At 53.7% G+C, this 19,643-nt stretch overlaps 1 protein-coding gene and 1 long non-coding RNA gene across 3 annotated transcripts; both read right to left on the bottom strand.

Moving 5' to 3' along the window:
- Nucleotides 1-280: 280 nt before the first annotated feature.
- Nucleotides 281-13,698, bottom strand: Foxj2 (forkhead box J2). Of its 2 annotated transcripts, none has more exons than XM_013511495.1 (10): nucleotides 13,240-13,698; nucleotides 12,080-12,154; nucleotides 10,853-10,921; nucleotides 10,574-10,714; nucleotides 9,981-10,170; nucleotides 6,986-7,399; nucleotides 6,479-6,580; nucleotides 5,707-5,916; nucleotides 4,917-5,015; nucleotides 281-2,959 (listed from the first exon to the last, which is right to left on the bottom strand). In XM_013511495.1, the coding sequence occupies exons 1-10, from the start codon at nucleotides 13,624-13,626 to the stop codon at nucleotides 2,868-2,870; spliced, it is 1,779 nt and encodes a 592-aa protein (XP_013366949.1). In that variant the 5' UTR covers nucleotides 13,627-13,698; the 3' UTR covers nucleotides 281-2,867. The 2 variants fall into 2 exon arrangements, with proteins under 2 accessions (XP_013366949.1, XP_013366950.1); XM_013511496.1 differs by having other exon boundaries at nucleotides 281-2,956.
- A 2,079-nt stretch (nucleotides 13,699-15,777) lies between these two features.
- On the bottom strand, nucleotides 15,778-19,637 carry LOC106147949. Its single transcript, XR_001232992.1, has 3 exons — nucleotides 19,342-19,637; nucleotides 17,317-17,368; nucleotides 15,778-15,830 (listed from the first exon to the last, which is right to left on the bottom strand). It is a non-coding gene; the product is annotated as an uncharacterized LOC106147949 (long non-coding RNA).
- Nucleotides 19,638-19,643: the final 6 nt, after the last annotated feature.

The raw sequence follows: 19,643 nt of genomic DNA, 5'->3' as shown, positions 1-19,643 counted from the left end.
GTGGGTCTGTCCACCTGCCGACCTGTAAGGGGTGATGGACTCTCCCAACAGGTGCTATCTCTAACAGCATTTGAACACAGTAACGTTAAAAGCACACACTTAATTCTTTATCATTAATCTTACCACAAAGAAAAAAGTCAGGGGTCAACTAGTTAATCCCAGGGGTGGGAGGCGGGGGAGGGGCTGAAGGCCACCCAAAGCCAAACCCTTTCACATTTCTCCTTTCCTACCCTGGGGGAAGAAAGTAGAGACCGGTGCAAGTAAGATAAAATGGGAAACCTTTTTTTTTTTTTTCTTTTTTATTAGGAAAGCATGCAAAAAAACAACACAACTTGTGAGACCAAATACCCCTTCCCAGCCTGCACCAACGCAAAGCACTATGGGTGGCATGAAGGACTCACCAAACCAGAAACATGGGGGAGGTTAAGGAGAGGAAGCTTGGGATGGATGGACCGACATCCAACAACTGCTCCTTTGTCCCGCTCCTCAGCTCTCTCCCTTATTTCCTCTTAAGAGCAGTGAGCTCCTGCAATTTCGCACACGCCAATCACCCAGTACAACAAGGACTAGACTTCGCGTCCAGCAAGGCTGGACCAACAAGTAGTACTCTTTCCATCTCATGTAGGAGCGGGGAAACAGGCCCAGAGGAAGGCAGCTTGTGCTGCGCCGTTAGCAAGGCTGAGCGTGGGCAAGAGGACCTGCGAGCTCAGGGGCCTGAAGAGCGGTTCCAAGTCCACTCCACTCTGCAGCTACTCCGGCTGCCACCAGAGCTCCTAAGGAGACTCGCTTTCGAAAGACACAGAGGAGCGAGGGCTGTGTGTACGACGTGAGCGACTCTTCCTAACCCTGCGCGGCCCGAGGACAAACAGTTTAGACAAGAGGAGGGGTAACCGTGACGTGGGGATCCCAGGAAGACAGAGCGAGGCTGTGTAGAGGATGCACCTTGGCCGGAAGGAGTAAGGAAAGCTGCCCAGCACAGGAATGCTGCGCAGAGGCTTCTGCCACCTCCCGTAGAAACGCCCCTTTCCCGGGGAAGCACGCAGCCACGCTCACCAAGGGCCTCCCACACATCGCGAGACCCGGGCCGCTCGCCCCCGCCCCGTCTTTCTTACAAAGGCTTCAAAGAAATAAAGTGCTCTGTAGTTAACTGCCCCCCTTGCCCCTTACTTTAGCCGCACTGGACTTCAACAAACTCTTGTGCAGAGTCCCCTTCCAAGAAAGGAAAGGGGCGATGGGGAAAACACGGGAGAAGAAAGCGACAGCTCGGAGATCGTGAAGAAATGAAATGAAAGAGCATGAAGGAAAGCAGACGTCCAGGAGAGCAGGACACCTCCCGCCACACACTTCGGCCTGTAGAAAGGGAAAGTTTAGCCAAATAAAGAAGGGAAGGGAAACCATTCCTCCATCTCCTAACTCAAACTCAACGGTGAATAGTAAACGTACACTAGGGGCCAGTGGCAGTGAGTCAGGGCCATGCTTGCTAGAGGACAGATGTTGCCCTCACACCTTCTTCCCAGACCCCGGGGGCCCTCACTGACCCCATCTGTACATTATTTGTCCCTTTGCCCAATGTGTTTCACCTCTCAAAAGCTTCAAGCTCCACGATCTGGATTTCAGGAGAAGCACCTGCCTATTCATTTAAATACATGAAAGAGGGCCAGGGATATAGCTCAGCGGCACAGCGCCTGCCTGGCAAGGGCAAGGTCGTGAGTTCGAGTCCCGGTGCCAAAAAAAAAAAAAGAAAGGCTCCCTCCCCATGTCTGTGCCAGCTTGCTCCCCTCTCTGACCCCTAACACAGGTGTGATTCGGCATGACTGGTGAGGAGAGACGCCCACACCGTGTGATGGCCACGATGACACCCGGAGTGGCAATGGCTTCCTTTCTCTCTCCTGAGAATCTCAGAAAGTGGAGGAAGAAAGTAAGAGGAGAGGATGATCTGGGCAGCCAACCAAAGGAGGACAAAATAATATATGCAAGATGGAGAAAGGCAAAGGTGGGTGACTTGTAAATCCAAGAGCCACAGTTAGTTTCCAGAGAATTCTTTTTTAAAAGCCAAAATGGCTAAAATAAAACCATCTCCAAGAAGCTGAACTGATGCTGACTACCGTCCACTTGCGCTACCATAGAAGCAGAGCCTAACCCCGGCTCCTCAGCGCGAGCATGGGGTGGGAGGGGCCCATAGGTGCTCGAGCACGCTGGCCTCCGCGGCCGCTGCCGATGCTGCTCACCCCGCCCAGGCTGTAATCCCGCTAAGATCTCACTCTCACCCTCTACGGGAAGAAGGACTGCCAGAAGACGAAAGGATTGAAGGGACAAAGAAGAGCTCAGAGGGCAGAATTAGCACCATTGAGTAAAACCTGCAAAGTATCAGATCTCTTCTACTTGAAAACATGGTGTTCCCAGTCCCGGCCTGAAACAGACAGGACCAGAAAATGACCCAGTGCTGAGAGGTGGGGTTCGCGCCAAGTTTCTCAAAGAGAAAGGTGAACGGGGGCCTGCAACCTTTCCCTCCAGCTGTCGTGGCCTCATCTTCCAGCCTGATGATTTTAAATGAGCAAGGTGTACACTGGGTCCATGGTGTAGGGACAAGAGATGGAGGATAGTATGTAACCAAGAATAACAATAATAATAATAATATAATTAGAATAATAATAACAGAACGAGGGAAAAACAGCAAGGAAGAGAAAAGAATGAGGCAAGGAAGGGGAGTATCTTCGGCAGCATCTTGCGGTGGCTTCTCTGACGGAGAAAGAACAAAAAGAGAATATATATCTATGTACAGGCGGAGGGGTGGGCAGGCGGCTCTTCTCCCTGGCTAGACTTCGCCACCAGGCCCGGAGCTGAGGTCCACGCTTGCTCGTGACGCATTAAGTGATCAAGTCCCAGTCGAAGTCATCAGGGATCTCCTCACTGGCACCCGGGGGTGGGACTGGTGGCCGAGGGACCATGTGGTGCGCTACTGGGAAGGAAGAGTGAGGGAGACCTGGTGAGAAGCTGCCGATCAACCTAGACACAGCGCTCCACCTGAGTAGGCTCGTGAAGAAGGCTATGTGGAGCTACTGCCATACCAGCCTTGATGTACTTTTGCTATGGGCCACCACTTTTGGGGAGGGCTTCACAAAATCCGTAACAGTACACTGGGTCCCATGGCAATAAAATAATATTCTCCCCTTAAAAATTATACTTAAGAGAGCCGGGCACGGTGGCGCACGCCTGTAATCCCAGCACTTGGAAGGCTGAGGTAGGAGGATCGTTGTGAGTTCAAGACCAGCCTGGGCTACAAAGTGAGCGCAAGGCCAGCCTGAACTGCATAGCGAGACCCTGTTTCAAAAAGACCAAAAAAAAAAAAAAAAAAAAAAAAAATTAGAGTAGGACAGAGTAGCACACACTGGAAGGCTGAGGCAGGAGGCCTCCCAAGTTCACGCCTAGCCCGGGCAACTTAGAGAAACCCTGTCTCAAAATAAAAAATGAAAAGCTGGCGGTGCATGTCTGTAAACCTCAGCACTCAGGAAGTTGAGGCAGGAGGATAACTTTGAGTTCAAGGCCAGCCTGAACTACATAGCAAAACCTGTCTCAAAAACCCAATACTAAATAAATGAATAAAAAGTAAAAAAGAAATAAATTTGCAGAGGGGTACCGGGAATTGAACTCAAGACCTCATGCTTGCCAGGCAGGTGCTACCTCACTGAGCTAAATCCCTGGCCCCAAAAAATTTAAAAAGAGCTGGGGACGTAGCTCACTGTGAAGGGCCTGCATTCAATCTCCAGTACTCCAAATCAATCAATAAATAAATTCCACTGATGAAGACTATGGCATAGTGACAAAATACAAGAATGTAATGTTTTACGAAACAGAAGTACAGCAACATGTATTTACATTAGAAGGACAAAAAGTCAAATGCTATCGAAAAAAATGGAAAACGGGGCTGGGGGTTTAGCTCAGCGGCACACCGCCTGCCTGGCAAGCGCAAGGTTGTGAGTTCAATTCCCGGTTCCAAAACAAAAAAAAAAAAGAAGAAAATGGAAAACACTTGCGGTTAGATAGGATGATGATAGTGACTTTTCTAAATGTGTATATGTATGTTTATATGTATTTATTTTCTGTATTTTTGAGACAGAACTTCAGTATGCAGTTCAGGCTGGTACTGAATTCTTTTTGTAGCCCAGGCGAGCCTTGAACTCAGAGTATCCTCCGGCCTCAGCCTCCCAAGTACTGGGATTTCAGGTGTGCACCACCACGCCTGGCCATCTACATGCATTTTAATTATAAAGGCTCCATCAGTTTTTTATTATGACAATTCAGTGTTTCTTCTCCCGACCATGAAAGGCAGTTCAGCCCTGGGCTGGGCACGTAGCTCAGTGGCAGAGCACTGGCCTGGGTGCGTGAGGCCTGGGGCTCTAACCCCAGCACAAGAACAACAAAAAATGGTGGTTCAATCTCAAGCCCCTGACACTAGTGGCCAAGTGATAGGAATTCATTTTATTTGCCTGAGTAAGTGTATCTTCCATCTAGATTCAAAAGCTAGACAGACATAAATGGCCCACATGACCATGTTCAGCTTATATTTATGCTTTTACTTCCTTCCATTATTGCAATTACAATCTGCTTTTAAAGCAAATCTCGGGTTGGAGGTGTGGTATAGCACTTGCCTAGCATATGTGACGCCCTGGGTTCAAGTTGCAGCACCACCAAATGTGAATGAATGCATGAATGAATAAATGAACGAGAGAAACATGTAAGTCGGTGGTCAGCGGCCCACCCATACCTCCGGCCTTGGGAATCCTGACGGCTCACCCGTTCTGGCAGGGTCAGGCAAGAGGGCAGCCAGAGAAAAAGGCTGAGGTCAGGGGAGAGCAAATGACGCATCGGGGAAGCCAGCGCTGATTTAGTGGTGAAGTCCATCTCCTGGCTCTTACCTGGGCGACTGTAAGCTGCGGAGTCCTGGGTGGGGATTGGGTACATGGGTGATGGGCCCGGGTAGAGGTGGGGGGCTTGTGGGTGCCCGTAGGAGTTCACTGCCAAAGCAAGACAAGAGTCAGTGGGCAGCGGTCACCCGTTGGTACCCAATCGGGGAGGGACTGGGGTTTGTACACTTTCTCTCTCCAAGTTCCTTCTCCCTTCCCGGCCTCGTCCTAAAGCTCCTGCAGGCATACAGGAGTTCTGCAAATGCTACCAGCCTCACCGTGTAGGATAAAAAGGACGGACACCAGAATTATGAAACATCAAAACTACAACCGTGACAAATACAGATCGAGTCTCCTTTCACTGGTCTGAGACACTTGATAGGATCCAGGTAAGGGTTACAGAGACACAATTTGGACTGGGGCCTCTAACACATTTCCTCCTTTTTCCTTAAGTAATTCTGATGTCCCAGACCAAGGTCTACTTCTTTTGCATGTTTCAGGACAACTTGTCAGTCAATATAGCTAACAAATCAGTTCCAGAGCCAGGCATAGTGGTGCACACCTCTCATCCCAGCACTGGACGGCTGAGGCAGGAGGACTGCTGTAAGTTCGAGGCCAGCCTGGACTGCATAATGAGTTCAAGACCAGCCTGAACTACACAGCAAGACCCTGTCTCAAAAAACAGAACAGTCTCACAGCTCAGTTTGGGTAACTACACAAATGACTTCTCTCACATCTTCGGCTCCTCCCACCCCTCCTTCGTAGCACACCCCACCTCCTCGGGAGCCGCTTGGTGCTGTACCTTGGTTCATGGCTGGCTCCTGTTTGCCGCTGGTGAGGGGACAGGAGTCAGCGATCCGGGCAGGGGCTGCCGGTCGGTGGGAGCCCCCCTGTGGGGGGGTGTGACCCGTCTGAGTGAGGAAGTGGTTGAGGGAGTCACACAGATTGGCAATGTGATGCTGGTCAAGGGTCCAGTTCTTCTGCTCGGCCTGTCGCAGGCTCTCCATCAGTTCTACAACAGGTAGGGAGCAATGCTGAGCTCGAGGGGGTACCCTGGCCCTCGCCGACCACCTGTCTCTGCCCTCCCGCAGCGGAAGTCCACACCTCAGGTAATCTGTGCCTACTGCACAGAGCTACATCTGTCAGGGCTCCACAGGTTCCAACTCCCATTCTGGTCGTTCCTTCACAGATTCTTCCTACGACTTCCATCTTACTGATGAACAAAGCATCTTTCAAAGTGACTGGCTCAGTGAGCCATGGGCACACGGCCGGCATGCAGCGAGGGACTGAACCACAGAGCAGGGGTCCGGGCTCTGAGTCCCCAGAAAGCTTCCCTCTCCCAAAGACAAAACTGATAAGAATAAACCACTGCCACACCGCGAGTTAAGGCAACATTAATTTGAACTAATTGGAAAACTGTGACCGATATGACTCATCTTGTTTAATGAGGAGAGGAAATGTCGAAATCCTCAACCTCCGAGCTTGGGCGACCCAGGCCTACTTCCGCGGGGTTTTTCCGCTGAGCCCGTGTCCCTTACTGGTGTCCCTCTGGACACCATGCTCTCGGCTCTCACCTGAGAACTGTGACTGCTCGATGCTGGACCAGTTGAGCCGATTCACCATCTTGAAGCTCTCCTTTAAGGAGTCGATGTTGGAGCACCAGTCAGGAGGAAAGGCTGTGAGAGGGAGGCAGCCGTGAGTAAAGTGTCAGACAACCAACGCTCGGGCTGGCTGCGTGCCGGGGCTTGCACCCACACAGGCTGTCGGCTGAGACAGCTTCACACTCTCTCCTCGGACTGAAGGCTCCTACAGTTCTCTAGGCTTTAGTTGCAGCCCGGCTCACAGGAGAGGATGCTAACCCAACTCTAATTCATCCATGAGTACGGCGGGCGGTCAGGGGGACAAAGAGATCCTCCATCCCCAAACCTTCCACAACATACAGCTCTACTTCGACCCGCTGAGATGAGCTGGGCTGAGCTCCCAGGACAGGAGGCCAAAGACCCACCACGAACTTCCTACCCCGCTGTCTTCGGTACAGAGAGAACAAGGCTTGCTCACCCTCTGGTTTCCGCCACACTCACCGAAGCCAGGACTGTTGATGGGCGCCTGGCCGGGCGCCTGCTGCTGCTGCTGCTGCTGCTGCGGCTGCTGCTGGGGGGGCGGCGGCGGGGCGGGCTGCGAGTGTGCGTGGTGCTGATGAGCGTGGTAGGCGCCGTGCTGCAGCGGGGCCGCGTGCATGGCCATCACCGGGGGCGGCCCGTAGCCTTCAGCCCCCGCTGGCTTCCCCCCTGGTGGGGTACAGCTGTCAGGGCTTGGGGCGTGCAGGGGTGGGGCGGCCCCTACACTGGAGGGGCCCTGGGCCGGCGCCTGCTGCTGCGGCGGCTGCGACTGCTGGGCGGGAGGCGGCGGCTGCGGCGGCGGCTGCGGCGGAGGCTGCTGCTGGTACATGTAGTAGTTGTTAGAGGGCGGCAGGTCCCCCAAGAGAGACGAAAAGCCTGTGGGGCCGGGAGGAAGGAGACAAGGAAACAGCTCAGGCCAGGCAGGTCTCCCTCCGTGGGACTTTCTCTGGCTTGAGCGGGGAGACCCCGGTCGGAGCTGTAGGGTTAAAAGGGTAAGTGTTCCGGGGCTACCAGGATCCCAGGGCCCTCCCGGGAGAGCAGGCCGGACACCAGGTCACTGGAGGACCTCTGCCTTGCGGTGACCTCTGGACATCAATCTAAAGCACGCACCTTGCTAGACTATTTGTGAGGGATTTGAGTGGAGGCCTGGATCACAGTTTCAAAAGAAATCGGATAGCAGGTGAAAAGTAAATTATAAATAAAACAAAGCTGATCTGGGGGCATGGTTCAACAATGGTAGAGGGCTTGCCTGGCCAGCCCAAGGTCCTGGGGTCCATCCCCAGCACCAGCGAATACAGATCCACACAGAGGGGACAAGGAAGGAGAGCAAAGCCCTGAGCCTCCGTCCTCTCGTCTTCCCCACCTCCACGGCCCTCAGGGCTACCACTGTGGGATTCATTCACCGACAAACGCAGTCTGGGTGAGAAGCCAAGCAGGAAGGATTAATTTCTCAAGCAGACCAGACAGGGAAGACCTAGGGACCAAGGGTAAGGGCTTTCGAACACAGGTGAACTTAAATAAATACTTAGCTTTCGCTTCCTGAAATCTGAAATTACTTTGTGACAATCTGCCCATCTTCCCCACCTCCAATGAACTAATCGCCTGCGGATGCCTGGGATTAACTTCTCCAGCAATTGCTACAATCTTGGAATACTCTCTGGATATGGATCTCCTCAGATATAAAGAAGGAAATTCCTGACATCCCAGCACTCTGGAGGCTGAGGCAGGAGGATCATCACAAGCTCAAGGCCAACCTGGGCTCCAGAGTGAGTTCAAAGCCAGACTGAACTACATACAGTGAGACTCTGTCTCAAACACACACACAGGGCAATATGTTCGCCAAAAGTGGCTTCCAACCAATTTTTATCATTCTATTCAGCCACTGCTGCCCACAAGGGGCCAATGTACAGAATGAGAAGACCCAGAGCCTCATGGGCACTGGAACCCTGATCACTACCTCTCATTTCTTTTCTAAGAAGTATAGAAGTTGCATGGCTGGGTGTGGTGAGGCACACCTATCATCCCAACATTCCTGGAGGATGAGGCAGGAGGATCACAAACTGGAGCCCAGCCTGGGCAACTTAGTGACTTAGCAAGACCTCATCTCAAAATAAAAAATGGCCAAGGATGTAGGTCAGTGAGAAGACCCTGGGCTCAATACCCAATGCCACAATCAATCAATCAATCAGTAGTGCAGGAATTACAGAAAGCTGAACCATACAATCTCCTTGAAGTCATTTGCAAATGGGAATTACAGAAATCTGAAAATGGGTATTAGCTGTCCACATTAATTGCATAAAGAATGATAATGGCATGGTAGATAACTAAAGGAAAAGTATCTCATAGCAATGCATACTGGTGTAAATCTGTAATCTCACTACTTGGAAGGCTGAGGCAGGAGGGTCCCAAGTTTGAGGACAGCTTAGGCAACGTAGCCTTCTCTCAAAATTAAAAAAATATTTTTAAGGGCTAGGAGTATAGCTAAGTGGTACAGTGTTTGCCTAGCATAAGTGAGGTTCTAGGCTCAATCTCCAGCACTATAAGAAAAAAGAAAAAAAAACTGTATTTCTAGGTAAATGGTATAATGTTTGAGAACTGCATGAAATTATTTTAGTTCCCAAAAAATCTGGACAGTACATAAAACAACTTTTTTAAAATGTTAGTGACCATTAGGTTACAATAGAAACATGGAAGTTTATCACACTTTTTGCTCTACTTGAGGATCTGTTTGAAATTTTTCATAATAAAGAATAACACAAATAGGGGCTGGGGATTTAGCTCAGCAGCACAGCGCCTGCCTGGCAAGCGCAAGGTCGTGAGTTCGATTCCTGGTACCGGAAGAAAAACAAAAAACAAAACAAAACAAAGAATAACACAAATAGAAATACACTAAAAAAGAAAGTAAGTTGTTCTAACTTAACAGTAGTTCTTGGGCAGAGGGGACCACTGCTGTCCCCTAGTGGTCACCTTGTAAATGGTGCACCTGCAGCCGGGACACCTGTGAGCCTGGGCTAGGGGCGCAGCTCAGGGGTACCGAACTTTCCTGGTGTTAACACAGCCCTAGGTTTGCACCCCAGCCTTTGGCTGTGGATGGAGCGATCCTCAGCCTCACCTTCCAAAGCTAACAGGACCCAGTCGCCCCCTGAACCAGCTGTCCAACTCGTTTCAGTTCATGACATCCTTGGCCACTTTGGAAAATGAGACGTGAGGGAACAGTTTGTCACCACTAATTCAAAAATACAAGGATGGGCTGGACGCAGTGGCACACGACTGTCATCCCTGCACTCTGGGAGGCTGAGGCAGGAAGATCACAGGTTTGAGCCCGGATAGGGCAACTTGGAAACACCCTGGCTGGGGATCTAGCTCAGCGCAAAGGTCCCGGGTTCAATCCCCATACTGCAAAAACTCGCTGTAATACATAGGTGTGGGTGTCCCGGACCCGTCCCAACCCGCTCACCGTGCTGGGAGGAGGACTTCTCCAGCATGGACTTGTAGAGGTTGCGGAAGGACCAGCTCAGGTCCTGGAAGTTGATCTCCGAGTAGGAGAACTTGAAGTCGTGGTTGGCGCTGTAGAGGGGAGGCGGACCCTCCGTGCCCTCCCGCCCTGGAGGCCCCGCAGCCACCGCACCGTCCACGGACCCTGTGCCCTGCGGAAGCAAGAAAGCCCTGAGCCGCGGCCCAGCTGAGAAGCCACAGGGCCTCCCCGCGCCCGGCTCCGTCAGCACACCTCGCCCTCGCCCCGCTGCCCAGAGACGCCGGTCTGCTTTCCCTTCTCCTCCCCCTGCTCTGCTGCTCACGCACGTGCCCTTGGCCACCCTCTTCCCTCCGCAGCTTCCGGGCCTCCCCTCCACTCCACTCGCCGCTTTTTCCTGATGTTTCTCGAGTTCTGCTCTGCCTGCCCCCTCCCTGTACCTCTCTTCCTGTCCCTTTTCTTCTCCGGGCTTCCCACTCTTCCTTTCCCTCTCTTCCCCACTGATCCGCCTAACACACCACAGAAACCCGCCCCGCCCCCAGGGCCGGACCCCCTCACTCAGTGCGGCCGCTTCCCACCTGGCTGTAGCCGGCCACAGACCCGGGGCTCTGAAGCGGCCCCTGAGGGTTCCCCTCGGGAGGCAGCGAGGCTTCTGCGCCCCCCGGGACGCCTCCCCGAGGGCTCTTGCTGGCCTCCTGTTCCGGGGAGTCTTGGGAGAGCTGCAGGCGAGAAGGAAGAGAAATCCATGAGCCAGCGAGAAGCACCTTGCTGAGACCTGTGGCTTCCCCTCGCTGGTGTCCGCCTCTGCCCTGCAAAGGACTGGGTATCCTGGCAAGGACAGCTGGGAGGGGACTCACGTCATCATCTGGAGGGTGTCTCCTCTTCCGGGAAATGTCAGGGCAGGTGTCGATTGTCCAGTAAGAGCCCTGCAAAGAGCACCCAGCCCCGGTGAAAAGACAATCATCACTTAAGGGTTCCCATCTTTAGAAACACAGACCCGTAGCAGAATTTTCACATGATACTACAGCCACGTCAGGAAACAGTGGTAGAGTGCTTTGCTAGCATGTGTGAAGCCCTGGTCCATCCCCAGAATCACAGAATAAATAGGGAACCAGCGTGGTGGTGCACGCCTGTAATCCCAGCACTCAGGAGGCAGAGGCAGGAGGATCCTTGCAAGTTCGAGACCAACCTGGGCTACACAGTGAGCTCAAGGCCAGCCTGAACTGCATAACAAGACGCTGTCTCAAAAAGGCAAAAAAAAAAAAAGAAAAGAAAGAAAGAGAGCCAGACAGAGGGACGAGGAAAGGGCTGGACAATCACCCCAGATGCTGAGGGTTCTGGGCATCACCGGGGAGTACATTTGTCCTACAAGCACCAGCTGTGCCACACACACTCCTCTGCTCAAAGACAGCCCTGGTTATTCTGAAGACTTAGAAAAATAATCCTTCCTTCCGAGAGCTAAGTTTGTCCACAGCCAGCCCTTCCCTTCCCTTGTGACCTGAGGCAAAGCCCCTGAATTCACTTTCCTATCTGTCAAACAGGGAGAATGCTGCTCCATCCTTTTTTCCCTTGCAGTAAAATCCAGTTATTTTCCTACAGAAGTTTCCAGAAAGTTTATGAGGTTGAGCCGGGCATGGTGGTACACGCCTGTAATCCCAGCACTCGGGAGGCTGAGGCAGGAGGATCGTTGTGAGTTTGAGACCAGCCTGGGCTACAAAGTGAGCTCAAGGCCAGCCTGAACTGCACAGCGAGACACTGTCTCAAAAAGACCAAAAATAAAAAAGTTTATGAAGTCAACCTTTGACATCTAGAAAAAAGGGTGCCACAAAAGTAAAGGGGCCTCAAAGTAAAATTTACCATAAACATTTATATTTAAAAAAAAAAAAATCACAATCTCCCTTAGTCACTGAGTGGGGCCTACAAGCTTTACAACCACACTCTTCCCCTGAGGAAAAGTAAAGATGCTTTTCTAATTAGCATAATTTCCTCTTTGGGATAATTAAAGCAGTCGCGCTCTGGCCCTCCACTCTGCAGCTCTCTGCAGCTCTCCTTCCTGCTCCGGGGTCCCTACAGCCGCACCTCACCTTCCCGGGGTCATCCCGAGGTCTGGGCACCTTCCGGAAACACTTGTTGAGAGAAAGGTTGTGCCGAATGGAATTCTGGGGAAGCAGAGAAGCAAATCAGATGTGAGCACTGTGCAAACATTTGCAGCTATTCCAACATATTACACAATAAAGTTCAAGTACCAGGTACATCTAGCATCTCTTCCTATATAAACGGCAGGAATTACGTATCGGAAATCAAGGGCCATGGAGCCGGCCACGGCGGTGCACACCTGTAACCACAGCACTCTGGGAGCTGAGGCAAGAGGACTGTGCCCAGCCGGGGCCACTTAGCCACTCAGCAAGACCCTGACTCAAAAAAGGGCTGGGGATGTAGCTCAGTGTGAAGGCCTTGGGTTTCAACTTCCATCACAGAAAAAAAAACAAAAAAAAAAAAGAGAAAATCGGGACAATGGCACAAGAAACATGCAGAAATTTATGAGAGGTGATGGCTACACATGTGACTATCAGTGCTTTCGCAGAGCCGATGATACAGCTTCCCAACCCTGGCATCCAGTGACACCAGGGATATAAATGCCTCACAGCACCATCTGCTCGGGTCCTCGGCCTGCCCCATTCACAGTAAAAAGCCTTTGCAACTGTTTTCATGACTTATAAGAAAATACAAATCAGGAGTGATTGGGGCTGGGGGTTTAGCTCAGCGGCAGAGCACCTGCCCGGCAAGCGTGAGGTCGTGAGTTCGATTCCTGGTACAGGGGCGGGGGGAGTGACATAGGCACATATCACCTCCGTCTTCTCAGGGGCCCAGTGGATGGTCACCTCCGGAGGACAGAAATCGTGTTACACACAGTGCAGCTGGGGCTGGGGCTGAGGGACGGCAGGGAAGCCGGCTGCTTCCCACAGGCTGTGCCGCCTCCCCTGGCTTGTGCTCCACTGGTGATTGACACAGCAAGAAAATGACAATCAAGTCCCAGTGCCACTTGACAACTGACAAATGAGCAACTGCCCAAAAGACTACAAACATCAGCCTTCCTCCCTCCTGCTCTGCTTGGAAGAGAAGCCCCATATCGGGGATAGAGCTCAGTGGCACAAGCGCCTGCCTGGCAAGTGCAAGGTCCTGAGTTCGATTCCCAGTACCAAAAAAAAAGACTAAGCTACGGCTGCGTGACAGGAAGTCCCACCTTCCAGCCAATGCCTGCATTCTTGTAGTAGGGGAAGTTGTCGCAGATCCAGCGGTAGATCTCGCTCAGGGTCATCTTCTTGGCTGGAGACGAGTTGATGGCGTAGGTGATGAGGGTGGCATAGCTGTATCGTGGTTTGCCATCCTGGTGGACTGCAGCCTCGTCTTTGCTCAGGGTGGCGCTAGGATCTGTGGGTGAGCCCGGGGAACACTTGCGGCTGCCCCCCGGAGGCCCCGCCTGTGAAGCGCTCCCCAGCTTTTCAATGGTCGCCCGCAGGGTCAGCTGGGGGAGCCAGTCTATGGAGGTGAGGCTGCTCTCCAGGTCGGAAGCCATGGTACTTCTGGGCTCTGTGAAAGCCACAAAGTGGGGCAGAAAACAGATAAGCATTCCCTTTGGTTACTAGGGGCAAGAGCCACCCAAGTCCTGCCAGATGTAGTGGTGTACACCTGTAATCCCAGCACTCTGGGAGGCTGAGGCAGGAGGATCACAATCACAAGTTCCAGCCCAGCCTGGGCAACTTAGCAAGTCCTGTCTCAAAAAATAAAAAGGGCCAGAGCACGAGCTCAGTGCAGAGGCCTTAGGTTCAATCCCGAGTACTGAAGAGAAAGAGACAGAGAGAGAAAGGCCAATTCCTAACGTTTAAAGGAAGCAGTTTCTTCCCGCTATAATTCCCCAGAAAATCTCCTGTGACGATGTTCTCAACCAGTGTTCCAAGAATCCTCCAGCAGTTTTGGCAGCAGGCGGATCGCGTACTGCTACTTATGCCGGGTCTCAGGGCACAGCACAGCTTGAGGACTCTCCCCTTGTGCAGGACCAGAGAGCAAACCTCACAGCGCAACTGCCCTTACTGAGCAAAGCCCTGAAACTCAGTATTTTAAAACTGTGCTGGAATAAGTTTACAGGAGAAAACCCCACTTAGAGAGCAGTAAGTAGCTGAAGTGCCTTCGCCAACTACCTGACCGCTGTTACATTCCCTCTGCACGTGCACAGGTAGGCAGGACACACGTGCGCATACAAGACTCCAGTGGGAGTAAACACAAGCACACACGGAGGAAGCCCAGGCCAACACGTGTGAAGATGCTTCGGATCGGACACGCTAGGCCCACTCGGCCTTCTAATCCCACACACAAGACCCATCCAGGCGTAAACTACATACAACCACCCGGAAAGGACGATATCAAACTGATACACAAACAGCAGCGTACACACCCAACATCACAACGAGCAAGCGAGGAAGCACACGTTACCAACAGGCACAAAATCGTACACCAAGGAGCCAGCCCGCGCAGCACACAGCTGCCCTCACACCTTTAAGGCTCCCGCTCCCGCCCACAGACGCCGCACCAGGAAGGAGTCACAGGCAGGGTCCTCCCACCTCTCCCTGGCCCGGAGACACCCAGCTGTGCTACACCGGTGACAATCAGATAGCCCGGCTAAAAATAGCCTCAGCCGCTCTGGGGCTCCGTGCTGGCTCCCCTTCCTGCCCTCCTCCCTCCCTCCCTCCTTCCCAGTCAGGCACGCAGGCTCCTGCACCTCCCTGCGAACTCCGAGCTGCCGCCCACGCCTGAGGTCCGCACGCCCCGCCGCCAGCCGCACCGCCAGCAAGGTGCAGCCACAGTGCCATCTTGGTGGGGAGGCTTACAAACGGTGACAGCTGTATGACCGGGTCTGGAAGGGCTGGCGGGAGCCACTGGGGGGCCATCTGGCACTCACTTAGATCTGATGCCAGCAACCCCCGGAGCACTTGCTGCCTGACAGGTTTGTGCCTGCTCAGCTGCGGGATTCCAGCCAGCATTTCTTCCTCAGGCCCACCAGGGAGGGCACAGCACTGTCGCAGCCGGGGCAGACCGCTCGGCTTTGAGAATCCTGGACAGAAACACCTTCTGTCCGTAGCTGACGTCTAAATCCACAGCACACACGTGCGCGGACACAGACATCCGCGGACAGACTTTGCAAGCTCAGTCCCAGACGGCTCCTCTCGCCTTCCTTCCCGGCCAGAACACATTCTGCAGGCGCTAGGCTGTGCTTCTGTCCTTGACACTTACCCGCCCAACTACGGATCAGTGCACCGGCTCCGCTGTCCCCACCCCAGGACCCACGCATGCAATCTGCCTGTACACACTCGCCCCCAGCCCCGAGCTCCCAGGCAGCAGCACATCCTGAAGGGAACACCTCAGGACCCCAGCACCGGGCAGCAGGACACCCCACTTGGGTCACGGAGCTGCGGGCACGAGGAAACGGGCTGGGTTATAAATAGCAGTGTACAAGGTTTCCCCTTTAGCCTTCGCTCCTCTCCCCACTACCCTCCTTTTTATTCCACTACCTCCCCGGTGCTTGAAACCATGGAAACTTGGAAAATAATAGGGACACTTAATCATTCCAGGAAGCCACACACCTTCTAGGACTTCACTAAATCAAAACACCCCAGGCTCCGGGCTATCACAAGGAGCTTGGGCAGCAGCACAGTCCTACAGCGCGGCTTCCCCAGCCAAACAGTAACACAGCAACCAGCAGGCTGTCAAGACGGTCCTCTCCAGAAGGTGAGGCCCGGGTTGTATTTTCTTTCTTTCTCTCTCTCTTTTTTTCCTTCTCTGTGGAGGAGAGACAGGGTCTTGCTATGTTGCTCAGGCTGGCCTTGAACTCAAGGGATCATCTTGCCTCAGCCTCCTGAATAGCGGAGACCACAGGCGAGCGCCACCAGACTTGGCTCCTTCTTCCCTGCTATCTCCTGTGGAAGATCCCTAGGCAACGCCACCCTAAGAGCACAGATACCCTCAGCTGGTCTCTCCTCTGAAACCCTCATGGGAGTGAGTGAGGCGCACGCCAACCGCCCCAAGTCCCGAAGAGCGGGCATCCCGTCTTCACTACTTGTTCTGTGCCCTTCACTGCCCTGACCCCAGCACCGGTCAGGACACCAAAGCTAAATCTAACCTTTCTCCAGCACCCTCCAGGTCAGCCCTCCAGAGACAAGACTCAGCCTTCAGCGTGGATCCAATCTTACCGGCTACCCGAGCCCTGGAGCGGCTGGTCTTCCTTTCTCCTGGCCCGTCCTCCCTCAGCCGTCCCATTTCCTCAGCCCCGCACTTCCCCATTCTCAAGGAGCAGCTCAGCTCAGCGCAGAGAAGCACTTGCAGACTAAGGTTCCCCAGTTCTAGCTGCACTGCGATGCTCCGCTACACCCCTGCTCCCTCAGTTTCCCCCTTCAGTAAAAGAAACGCGGTCATGGCCCTGCCGAGGGAGGCTGCACCCCTGGCAGAAAGGGAATGGAGCTTAATGAGCTCGTGCCTGCCATGCATTCCACGCTCCCCAAAATAATGGCACGAGGCTAATCTCCGGGCTATTATTAGAAAGGCACCCGAGAGGTAGCTTGCGTCTCAGCCCAATCAGCCGAGTTCCCTGACCTCTCTCCCAGGTGGGCCTCGTGCCACCCGGCTTGTGCAGAACCCAAGTCAGAAACAACCACAGAACCTGGGGGAGGCAGCCAAAGGGCAGACCCTGCACATCCCGGCCTTCTAACACACACACAGTGCTGGGCAAGGCACAGAAACACAGCAGAGCACTGTGGGAAGGAAAGGCCAGCCCTGGATGAGACTTACAGACCCCAAATAATCCCCAGTTTCCTTCCCTCTCTATCTGAATGGCTCGTCCTCATCCTCTGGGCAGTGCCAAAGGCAGGTGTCACTTGGCACTAACTTCCTGCCCTCTGCCTAATGCCAAAACTAACAAGGCAGCTGTGAAGCATCCTCACCATCACCATCCCAGCCCCGCTACCCACTGGCTTCGCAAAAGCAGGCTGACACTTCACCCCCTCCGCGATTTCACTTGTCTACAAAATAAAGCCGGCAAATAGCTACAGGGACCTGTGAGGATTGTCTGGGCATCTGTAAGGCACTTAGGAAGCGCCGCCTATGGGTAGCTATTAATTTTGAATTGGGAAAAAGAGTAGCTACTGGGCTGTGGGTGTGGCTCAGTGGTACTGCGCGTTAGCACTCGTGCAAAGCCTTGGGTTCAAGAATTCCCAGTAAGGGAGAGAAAAATAAAGAATATTAGAAATTAAAACGTGGAAAACTGACAGACCTTAGAGGTAAGACGAGCAGCAGCAAGCCCGGAACAGTCTGTGTTGCAAGACCTGCAATGAGTTTGTGACAATTTTCAGGATGTCTGAATCGCCAACTTTTCCTCTGGAGACTGTATTACCCAGTAGTAAAGAATGCTAAGATCTGAGAAACCCAGGGATGAAGGAGTGGAGGAAGTATCATCTCCTCTCTCTCAGGGCAACTAGGTGGAGCGATAGGATGAGGTTGAGAAATCACAGCTAACCTCACTCAGAGGCTACCTGCTTCTAGTGGACTCCTCGCAGGCAAGGAGCAGGGAATGCTCAGGGGGCAGGGCCAGGCACTGCAGGATGGCGGAGCTGTTGCTGCAGCTTGCCCTAAGCCATCCAGAAGTTGCACTCCAGCATCTGGTAAAGTGCTTTTGTAAGAAAACAGGCTGTTGTTACGCCAGAAGCAATTCTTTTAAAAGTAGGGGAAGCAGTTCTGGACTTAGGAGCCCAGGGTATTTTTGAGATGAAAAGTATCAGTGACGAAGCCGTCTTGCCAGCCTTAGAAGAAGGAGTCCCAGCCGGAGACTGGACTGCCTGCTGCTTGGGATGAGGGCTTCCAGCAGCAAGGGAGGCCGTGCCTCCTGCCCCAGCCAGGCATCCTTGTACCACCTGCTCTGGGTCCTCGAAGAAACACAACTTGAGGGACTCAGAGGATGGTCTGACAAGCACAGATGTGCCCGTCTCCGAACATACACTCCTTCACTCAAAACACAGAGACGGAGCCACACTCGCCTCAGGTGAGGGGCAAACACACTTGTGCTACACCACTGCAGACGGACCTGCGAGCCTATCCCTGTCCCGTGTGCCCCTCCCTGCTAGCAGGCATCTACCAGGACCAAGGGAACGGACTTGGGGATCAGACAGTCCAGGTGCACAGAGTAGAAACACGCAGCTGTCCCGTGGGCTTGCTGCAGGGCATGGCACCCCGCACAAAGTCAAACTCCCTTCCTATCATGAGGCAGGGAAGCAGCCAACCAGCTGTGACCTCGGGCTGAAACGCAGACAGCCCAGTCAGATGGGGGCCTCCTGGGACCGGGAAGCTTCTTGGCACCATTTTTGCCTTTTCTGGAGACCCTGGACTTTGACGATTCCCTGTCTTAGGAAGGGAAATCTAAGTACAAGTTTCCAGGGACCCAGAACTGAACAAGAAAAGAGGAAAGGGGACAGTGAGATTAGTAGGGGCCTCTCCGGAAGGAAACTACTAAACCCCTTGGAAGACAAACTTCCTCGCAGTCACCTGATTCAGATGGAGGGAAGCAAGCAGCAAAGCTCCTGTTTTCTGTCCAGGATCTGGTTTTTCCTAAGGAGCTGACAGCAGGAGTGCAGGAACTGGGCAGACCCAGTATTAGGAGGAACTTCAACCCAGAGTGGGGCGAATGCCCCTGTCCACCCGCACCTGAAGACAGGTGGAGTTCACATTTTCAACTCTGGATCTTGTGGGGCAAGGAACACATGCAGTGGGGCAGGAGAAGCGGCCTCCTGGGGTCCAGGGTAGGCTATGGGGTCAGACTGCTCCCCTTGCTCGTCAAGGAGGCAGTAACCACAGCGGGTTGGAGAGGACCCCGCCGGTGGGCATCACGCTGATTTCTCTAGCGTGCCCTAGGACACCAATGCCACTACGATCTGGGTAAGGGCAGCTCTAGGCGAAAAGGCCCAAGGATGGCGGGCATGGTGGGAGTCCGGTGGGCTCTGCCCCGCCTCTTTACACAAGATGCCTGGCCTCAGGAACATGCAACTGTCGGCTCCCTCTGTCCTCGACACCCACTTCCCTAAGGACCTCTCGTGAACCGCATCCTGTAGTCCCCACACACTAGCACACCCATTTGTCAGTCTCTGCAGCAAGATGTGGGTTTGAATCCAGAAGCTGCTTCAGAACACATTTCCCAGAAGACCGTGCTCACTGCCGGCCCAGGACGGAAACCCGAGACCCGGCGCGTCAGCCCTGACACCCGCTGGAGGCCAAGGGGCCGTGGGAGAGGGGCACGGAAAGCACTAACCTGTCTCCACGCGTCCCCCCGCAAGGGGAGGAAGCTGCTGCGCCCCGGAGGGTGCGGCCGGAGGGAGTGCCCTCTTCAGAGGCAGGTGGCAGGTCTCATCCTCAGGGGCTCTTCCGGAACTCGGCGGAGCCTCCCAGGCTGGTGGGGGGCACTGGGTCCCCCGAGGCTGGCCCGCCGAGGGCGGAGGGGAGGGCGGCCCTACCTGGGGGAGGTGGCACGGCCCCCACACCCCGCCCGCCGCCCCCGGGAGGAGGGGAGGAGCCTCTCCGCGGCTGGAGTCGTCTCCTCCCCCCCAAGCCGGG

The sequence above is a fragment of the Chinchilla lanigera genome, unplaced genomic scaffold, assembly GCF_000276665.1.
Source record: "Chinchilla lanigera isolate Chin_1 unplaced genomic scaffold, ChiLan1.0 scaffold00012, whole genome shotgun sequence".
NCBI lineage: Eukaryota > Metazoa > Chordata > Mammalia > Rodentia > Chinchillidae > Chinchilla > Chinchilla lanigera.
Note: the sequence above shows the minus strand (reverse complement) of the source record. Positions and strands in the feature narration are given on the sequence as shown.

Coding starts and splice junctions, on each gene's coding strand:
- Foxj2 (XM_013511495.1), bottom strand. CDS start 13,626: ATGCTTATCTGTTTTCTGCCCCACTTTGTGGCTTTCACAGAGCCCAGA. Junction 6,581..6,985: donor CATCAACAGTCCTGGCTTCG/GTGAGTGTGGCG, acceptor TCCCTCTCACAG/CCTTTCCTCCTGACTGGTGC. Junction 5,917..6,478: donor CGAGCAGTCACAGTTCTCAG/GTGAGAGCCGAG, acceptor TACCTGTTGTAG/AACTGATGGAGAGCCTGCGA.